We start from the raw sequence: 9490 nt of genomic DNA, 5'->3' as shown, positions 1-9490 counted from the left end.
CACCCAACTGTGTCCAACTCTTTGGGACTCCATAGACTATAGCCACCAAACTCCTCTATCCATGGAATTCTCCAAGCGAGAACACTGAAGTGGGTTGCCATTCCCTTCTCCAGGGGATCTTCTTAACTCAGGGATCAAACCAGGGTCTCTTGAATTGCAGGTATATTCTTTACCATCTGAGCCATCAGGGAAGCCCTCACACACATAATACTAATGGCTTTCTCCATGACGCTTTCAGGATCTACCTAACATAATAATCAGGGAAAGAAAATTAGAACATTAAACATCTGTGAGCTAAAAGTTTTTCCCGTCTGTGAAAAAGACCATGTGATCTATGAACATGACAAACTCCACTTCCTGTTTGAGGGAGTCACACAGGAACAGGTACTACGTATATGTGCTGCCAGGCTACAGAGACACTGAACTCTCAGCTTGAGGCAGAACTGAGCACATTTGTGCAGGGGAATCCATGCCTCATGCCGCTCTCCAGGCTGCTCTGGGTGTTCCTGGCCATCACCTTCTCTGGTAGGGATGCTTCCAAGCCTGGGTGTGAGAGTTCAGGGTGAAAGGGCTGCATACGGACATGTGGTACTTCACAGGGACTTGGGGAGGAAAGGAGGGTTGGAGAAAAAGAAGCATTTTATAATTTCAATTTGGTTTGTCTCTGGGTCCTAAATTAATCTAAATCCCACACTATTTTATTTACTACTTCATCTCTGTTTTCTGTTTTTTCCCCATAGGATCCAGTGTGGCCCAGCAAGTAACTCAAGTCCAGACAGCTGTATCCAGTCAAGTGGGGCAGACAGTCACCCTGAATTGTCGATATGAAGTAAGTTGGACCACGGACTACTACTACATTTTTTGGTATAAACAGCTTCCCAGGGGAGAGATGACTTTGCTTATTCGTCAGTATTCAGAAGTCGGTAATGCAAGGAACGGCCGCTACTCTGTAAACTTCCAGAAAGCAGATAAATCCATCAGCCTTATCATTTCAGCCTTACAGCTCGAAGACTCTGCAAAGTACTTCTGTGCTCTTTGGGAGCTCACAGTGCTTGAAGTAATGGGAAAAGCTGAACAAAAACCCCAGAGCTTAATAAGAGAGAGCCCCACTGCTTCAGGACGTCAGTTGAAGTGCACATCTGCACATCCCAGAAGAGAGATGGTAGTCCTGTGGTTGCTTCATCTGTGGTCTGGATCAGAAGATTTAATTCTAAATAAAAGCTCCTTCTAGGTGGATCACCAGGCTACAGCTGGAACCAGGTGGGCCTGCCCCACAGGAACTGGAGCCTGAAGAAGACAGGGAATCACTGTGGTTTCTCCCTGCCTTTGGTCCCCAGTTTCCCACCACTGCTTTGGGTCCCCCATTTGAGCAGGAGGCCAGTAGATGCTAGAACTGGGAAAGCACATCTTATCTCCTGCAACTCCTTTCTGGTGGATCCACTTCACAGCTCTTGCCTTCCCTTTCACTAAGAGTTTCCTCTGATTGCCCAGGTTGATACAGGCTTTCAGCTCTTGCTAGTATCTTTGTTTTTTCCTTAACCCTGCCTGCAAATCTATAAATATTCCCTTCATTAAACTTTGTAGTTAATTCTTCAAGTAAATCAAAGATCTTTCTATATTTGGAAGCAGGTGTCCACAGTAACTTTCTACTAATACATTCTTCTCTTGAACTTTCAACTTTAAATCAATCATACAGAACATGTGTAAACTTGTTTAAAGCTATAAACTTTCTCCATAATAATTTAAAGTGACTGCTTCACTAAAATACACTCACATCACAAATCTGGGTATAGTTATCTGGAATCGTTATGAAAATCATTTCCTTAGCCCTTTCTTCTTAGACCTTGTCTCACTTAAGGTACAATCAGGGAAGCAGACCATCAGTGATGTCGAATAAGAGATTAGTTATATATAAAGATTAGAACTCAGGCAGTTGCTAGAGTTGATGGAGTAGTCTATACAAGCAGAAAAGATATAAGCACTCTAATGTTCATTGCAGCACTAATTACAGTAGGTGGACATGGAAGCAACCTAAATGTCCAATGATGGAACAATAGATAAAAAAGATATGGCATATATATACAATTGAATATTATTCAGCCATGAGAAAGAACAAAACAGTGCCATTTGCAGTGGCATGGATGGACCCAAAGAGTGCCATGCTGAGTGAAGTAAGTCAGACAGAGAAAGACAAGTGTCATCTGATATCTCTTTTATCAGATGGAATTTTAAAAAGTGGTATGTACAAATGAAGGTGTTTACAAAACTGAAATAGAGTCCAGGATGTAGAAAACTAATTATGGTTACCAAAGAGGGAAAGGGATATGAGGGATAAACTGGCAGACTGAGATTCACATATACACACTGCTATATATAAAATAGATAACTAATGAGAACCTTCTGTATAACACAGGAAACTCTACTCAATATTCTATAATGACCTACACAGGAGCACAATCTGAAAAAGAATGAATATATGTATACCTATAACTGATTCACTTTGCTGTACAACAGAAAATAACATTGTAAAGCAACTATACTCCAATAAAAATTAATTTTAAAAGTAGATAGAATAAATCTACTGGAAAAAATAAGAGTTTTCAGAATTTTGAAAAAACAGTGATACCTGACTTCTCATCCAGACCAATAGAAGTTACAAAGGAAAAGTATTTTTAAAGTGTTTAATAAAATAAACAAATAAAACTTTCAAGCTAGCTTCTTATGAAAATGAAGATATATATTAAAAATGTCTGTGTTGAATATCAATGCTAAAAGGGTGGAAAGTCAATGTGCAGACTTTTAAACTATATTTGCAATGCATATTTCTGAAAAAGGACTCAAATGAAAAAATATATAAAGCACATACAAATTAATCAGTAAAGAAAACAGTCAGGAAGAATGGGACAATCTTGGAGATCCAATTCAGAAATTTGATATTCAATACTAATAAATATACTAAAAATAATATTATTATTCATCAGGTAAGTGAAAATAAAGCTTCCTCTGAGTGCTCCATCTGTGTCCTTTCAGCACCCTGAATGCACTAATGTAGCTAGGAGAATACGACCCAAGAGGACAGGGAAAAATAATGACTGTCTCAAAGAAAATAAGTGATTAAATAAATTTCCTATAGTTTTCCTCATCAAACCAATGTGGAGAAAAAAAAAAAGTAGTAACAAGTCACAGATTCTGGATATTGAAGAAAAGGCAGGTTTCACTAGAAAAAAAGAAAGATGGTATTTTTTGAGCTTATTCTATGTCAGGCACTGTGGTATGCATTTCAGACTCATCATCTAATTTAAATATCAAAACCCTATGAGATAGCTTTTATTGTTTCATTTTTTTTTAATCTTTGGGAAATGAGCCATAACTTTCCTAATTGTGAAATGCTTCTCTACCTTTTATTATCAGCCAGAGTGTAGCATTTTAGGGGGCTCCTGAGAAGCAAGGTCTGGACTATGGAGAAGCACTTGGACTCAAAATAGGGTGGCTGGACATCTGAGTGATGGTGACATTACTGGTTTAAACTGAAACCAAAAGTGAACTAGAATAGAAGATTCCAAACCTAGGCACAAAGTCCCAGGATGAGTAGATGAGGAAATCATCCACTAACCAGTTAACAGTGCTGAATGCTTTAGCAAGTTTTTATATAATAGTATGCTGGGGAAATTGAGGGCTACGATGGGGTATTATTCTTTAAACACTCCTGTGATGCTATCTTCCCAAATATCTACATGGTGTTATCTCTGAAGTTCCTTTACATCTTTACTCATCTTTACCTGGTGAATTCTTTATTTAAATCTTTCTATTTTCCTTCCTTGAGAATCAGACTCCGGCACACTGCATGTAGCAGGCATGAAAGCTGAAGCACTGCCACCTGGTGTCCTACTCAGATGTTTTGTGATACTTACACTGGCTTCCTTGCTGCCCTCTGTGCTAAGTCTCTTCAGTCGTGTCCGACTGCAACCCCATGGACTGTAGCCCACCAGGCTCCTCTGTACCTGGGATTCTCCAGGCAAGAATACTAGAGTGGGGTTGCCATGCCTCCTCGAGGGGATCTTCCCAACCCAGGGATCAAACCCACACCTCTTAGATCTCCTACACTGACACTCCTATACTCCTTTACCACTAGCGTCATCTAGGAAGCACTAAATTGTGAGGAAGTCTAGTCAAGGTCAGGAAGCAATAGTTAGAACTGGACATGGAACAACAGACTGATTCCAAATAGGAAAAGGAGTACATCAAGACTATATATTGTCACCCTGCTTATTTAACTTATATGCAGAGTAAGTCATGAGAAAAGCTGGGCTGGAAGAAGCACAAGCTGGAATCAAGATTTCTGGGAGAAACACCAATAACCTCAGATATGCAGATGACACCACCCTTATGGCAGAAAGTGAAGAGGATCTAAAGAGCCTTTTGATGAAAGTGAAAGAGGAGAGTGAAACAGTTGGCTTAAAGCTCAACATTCAGAAAACGAAGATCATAGCATCTGGTCCCATCACTTCATTGGAAATAGATGGGGAAACAGTGTATACAGTGTCAGACTTTATTTTTTGGGGCTTCAAAATCACTGTAGATGGTGATTGCAGCCATGAAATTAAAAGACACTTACTTGTTGGAAGGACAGTTATGACCAACCTAGACAGCATATTGAAAAGCAGAGATATTACCTTGCCAACAAAGGTCTGTCTAGTCAAGGCTATGGTTTTTCCAGTGGTCATGTATGGATGTGAGAGTTGGACTGTGAAGAAAGCTAAGCGCCGAAGAATTGATGCTTTTGAACTGTGGTGTTGGAGAAGACTCTTGAGAGTCCCTTGGACTGCAAGAAGATCCAACCAGTCCATTCTAAAGGAGATCAGTCCTAGGTGTTCACTGGAAGGACTGATGCTGAAGCTGAAACTCCAATGCTTTGGCCACCTCATGTGATGAGTTGACTTATTGGAAAAGACTCTGTTGCTGGGAGGGATTGGGGGCAGGAGGAGAAGGGGACGACAGAGGATGAGATGGCTGGATGGCATCATCGACTCGATGGACATGAGTTTGAGTGAACTCCGGGAGTTGGTGTTGGACAGGGAGGCCTGGCGTGCTGTGATTCATGGGGTCACAAAGAGTCAGACATGACTGAGTGACTGAACTGAACTGAACTGAACTAGTCAAGATTGGGCCTGTGGTTGCTGAACCAGTCAGTAAACTCAATGCAGATATCTGGAGAGGGAGAATTAAGGAGAACTGGCCTTTTTTTTTTTTTTTCCTCTCTCCCTCTCTTTTGCCTGCCAGATATAAAAGGGATTGACTTCAAACATAGAATACAAATACATAGGATGATTCTGGCTGGAGAGTAAGAGACTACCTTGGAAAGAACGCTCTAAATTACTTCACAAGGTGAGAGTTTCTTCCCTGATAAGTGAAATTGTGCTTACTGTTATGTCCTTTCTTGTAGTATAGAAGTAGCCTGAGAAGTGGGAGCAAGAGTCAATAATGGGAAAAATAAACAATCATAGCAAATATTGCTTGGTTATACTCATTACATATTATAATATTCCACCCATTCTCTCAATATAACACCATATGAACTGATTTCCCATTGACAGTGAGAAACATGATAGACCATGGATACTTAGGATAATACATGTAATATGCTATGTAAACTGATAAAATACACCTGAGAAAAATATTGAGCTTTATCTGTGGGTAGATTCCTCTGCAGTTTCAAAATCTGTTTCCCAATCTCCTGCCCCAAGAATTTGTACATTGCCTGCAGCTGGTTGAGTGTTTATGACAGGATTTCTGCATCTCTTCTCTTGGGCAGGAAAGATAGAGGTTAGTCATTGAGATAGCTTCCAATTCTGTTCCACTTTTCAGAACGGAATTTAAATTTGAGTATGTAGAAGGCACTGCTGTCTAGTTTTGGCACCTACTCTGTTTCCTTTGTTTATTTCAGTTGTTCACTGGAAAGAAGTTTATGTAGTCAATTTATACTATCCATTTCTCAGAAGTAGATTTACATTCTGAACAATCTTAATTAGTGCTATCTTGCACTATTAAAATTTCCCTGATTATGTTTTATTTTTCTGACAACATTTTGAGCTTACAGAAAACAGAGAATATTGCTTTTATAACTTTTGGAGCTTAGAAATCATGGGCACAAAATCATTGTTTAAACAAATGTGTGAATGCTCAATGAAACTAACCTGATTCATGAGCTGTGACACAGGTAAAATAGAACATAAATCTTATTTACTTTAACCAGCTCTATTGAGGTATAATGGACATTCCATAAAATTCATCCATTTTGCATCTACAGTTCAATGATTTTTGGTAAATTAGCTTAGTTATAAAATTATCTCCACAATCATAATCATTACCATGGCCTTTCCACACACTCTCTTTTAGTGGTCTCTCAGGGAAGCTGTTCATCTTACCTGACGCCTCACAAAAGCATAAGCTGAGAAAAAGCATAAGTCTTCATGTTTAGTCTCACTACTGCCACAATGCTAACTTTGATGCATCTGTTTATTACAGTGAGTCACCAAGCCAGCACAGATTCAGTGTGCACAGGGTCTACACAAGGCCATGGATATCAGGAAGCAGGGATCTTTGGAGGCCTCACATTTGTGATACTTTGTTATGATATAAGGAGGATTCTAACACAGTTCCTAAAAGTAACATTTCTAAATAGCTATAGCCAATCTTTGATTGTTTACATTCATGGGAGAATGCATTTAAATTGGTCTTTGGCCTATGCTGAGTTCAAACTCTCAAGCATGAAAATACACACATTTATTTATCACTCAACAAATGTTTGAGTGTTCACTATTCACCAGGTATTCAAGTAGTTTCTGGGAACATGGTTATGAACAACAAACAAATATTTGTTTAGTGTATATCACATACCTGGGACTTTAATTATAATATGAAAGACAAAATTTCTTGTTTTCATAGATCTTCCCTTCTAGAACATCACAGTCCAATAGAACTCTCAGAGGTGGTGGAAATGTTCTCTATCTGCACTGTTTAATAACCCCTAGCCTAGTAGTATAAGTGTGGCCTGTAGCCCAGCAGGCTCTCCAGGCAAGATTCTCCAGGCAAGAATACTGGAGTGGATTGCCATGCCCTTCTCCAGGGATCTTCCTGACCCAGGGATCAAACCTGCATCTCTTATGTCTCCTGCATTGGCAGGAAGGTTCTTACCACTAGCATCATCTAGGAAGCCCCAAAATGAGGGTAGTATGACTGAAAAGCTAAAATTTAATTCTATTTAATTTGCAGTTAGGTTCAGTTACTCAATCATGTCTGACTCTTTGAGACCCCATGGACTGCAGCACGCCTGACCTCCTTGTCCATCACCAACTCCCAGAGTTTACTCAAATTCACGTCCATTGAGTTGGTGACACCATCCAACCATCTCATCCTCTGTCAGCCCCTTCTCCTCCCACCTTCAATCTTTCCCAGCACCAGGGCCTTTTCAAAGGAGTCATTTCTTTGCTTCAGTGGCTAAAGTACTGTAGTTTCAGCTTCAGCATCAGTCCTTCCAGTGAATATTCAGGACTGATTTCCTTTAGGATGGAAATCCTTGCATCCTGCTTGCATCTCCTTGTAGTCCAAGGGACTCTCAAGAGTCTTTACCAACACCACAGTTCAAAAGCATCAATTCTTTGGCACTTAGCTTCCTTTATAGTCCAACTCTCACATCCATACATGACTTCTAGAAAAATCATAGCTACGTCTAGATGGACCTTTGTTGGCAAAGTAATGTCTCTGCTTTTTAATATGTTGTCTAGGTTGGTCATAACTTTTCTTCCAAGGAGCAGGTGTCTTTTAATTTCACGACTGCAGTCACCTTCTGAAGTGATTTTGGAGCCCCCCAAAATAAAGTCTGACACTGTTTTCACTGTTTTCCCATCTATTTCCCATGAAGTGATGGGACTGGATGCCATGATCTTAGTTTTCTGAATGTTGAGCTTTAAGCCAACTTTTTCACTCTCCTCTTTCACTTTCATCAAGAGGCTCTTTAGTTTTTCCTCACTTTCTCCCATAAAGGTGGTGTCATCTGGGTATTTGAGGTTATTGATGTTTCTCCCAGCAATCTTGATTCCAGCTTGTACATCATCCAGCCCAGCGTATCTCGTGATGTACTCTGCATATAAGTTAAATAAGCAGGGTGACAATATATAGCCTTGGCATACTCCTTTCCCAATTTGGAACCAGTCTGTTGTTCCATGTCCAGTTCTAACTGTTGTTTCCTGATCTGCATACAGATTTCTCAAGAGGCAGGTCACATGGTCTGGTATTCCCACCTCTTGAAGTATTTTACACAGTTTATTGTGATCCTCACAGTCAAAGGCTTTAGCATAGTCAATAAAGCAAAAGTAGATGTTTTTCTGGAATCCTCTTGCTTTTTCAATGATCCAACTGATGTTGGCAATTTGATATCTGGTTCCTCTGCCTTTTCTAAAGCCAGCTTGGACATCTGGAAGTTCATGGTTCATGTACTGTTGAAGTCTGGCTGGAGGATTTTGAACTTTACTTTACTAGCATGTCAGAGGAGTGCAATTGTGTGGTAGTTTTAACATTCTTTGGCATTGCCTTTCTTTGGGATTGGCATGAAAACTGACCTTTTCCAGTCTTGTGGCCACTGCTGAGTTTTCCAAATATGCTGGCATATTGAGTGCAGCACTTTCACAGCATCATCTTTCAGGATTTGAAATAGCTCAACTGAAATTCCATCACCTCCACTAGCTTTGTTTGTAGTGATGCTTCCTAAGGCCCACTTGACTTTGCATTTCAGGATGTCTGGCTCTAGGTGAGTGATCACACCATCGTGATTATCTGGGTCATGTAGATCTTTTTTGTACAGTTCTTCTGTGTATTCTTGCCACCTCTTCTTAGTATCTTCTGCTTCTGTTAGGTCCCTACCATTTCTGTCCTTTATTGAGCCCATCTTTGCATGAAATGTTCCCTTGGTATCTCTGATTTTCTTGAAGAGGTATCTAATCTTTCCCACTCTACTGTTTTCCTCTATTTCTTTGCATTGATCACTGAGGAAGGCTTTCTTATCTCTCCTTGCTATTCTTTGGAACTCTGAATTCAAAGGGGTATATCTTTCCTTTTCTCCTTTGCCTTCACTTCTTTTATTTTCAGCTACTTGTAATGCCTCCCCAGAGAGCCATTTTGCTTTTGTGCATTTCTTTTCCGTAGGGATGGTCTTGATCCCTGCCTCCTGTACAATGTCATGAACCTCCGTCCATAGTTCTTCAGGTACTCTGTCTATCAGAGTTAATCCCTTGAGTCTATTTCTCACTTCCACTGTTTAATTTTATTTTACTTTAAATTAAGCAGCTAGCAGCTTGTAGCCAACATATAGGACAGCTTAGTTCATGATGATGATACAGTACCTGCCCTCTAGGCACATGGGGCCAGCCCCCACAATTAACAAACCATTATAATACAAGCTAATAAGTGCCAAGTGAGAAATTCTGAAATTCTG

At 40.0% G+C, this 9490-nt stretch overlaps 1 gene segment (V, D, J or C); it reads left to right on the top strand.

Annotated features, from left to right (window-relative positions):
• The first annotated feature begins 379 nt into the window (after positions 1–379).
• Positions 380–1559, top strand: LOC112448415 (T cell receptor delta variable 1-like). The segment is given in 2 exon segments: positions 380–525; positions 741–1559. Coding segments are annotated over 2 exon segments (621 nt in total).
• Positions 1560–9490: the final 7931 nt, after the last annotated feature.

This window comes from Bos taurus, chromosome 10 (assembly GCF_002263795.3).
Source record: "Bos taurus isolate L1 Dominette 01449 registration number 42190680 breed Hereford chromosome 10, ARS-UCD2.0, whole genome shotgun sequence".
Taxonomy (NCBI): Eukaryota; Metazoa; Chordata; class Mammalia; order Artiodactyla; family Bovidae; genus Bos; species Bos taurus.
This window is presented reverse-complemented; position numbering and strand designations above follow the sequence as displayed.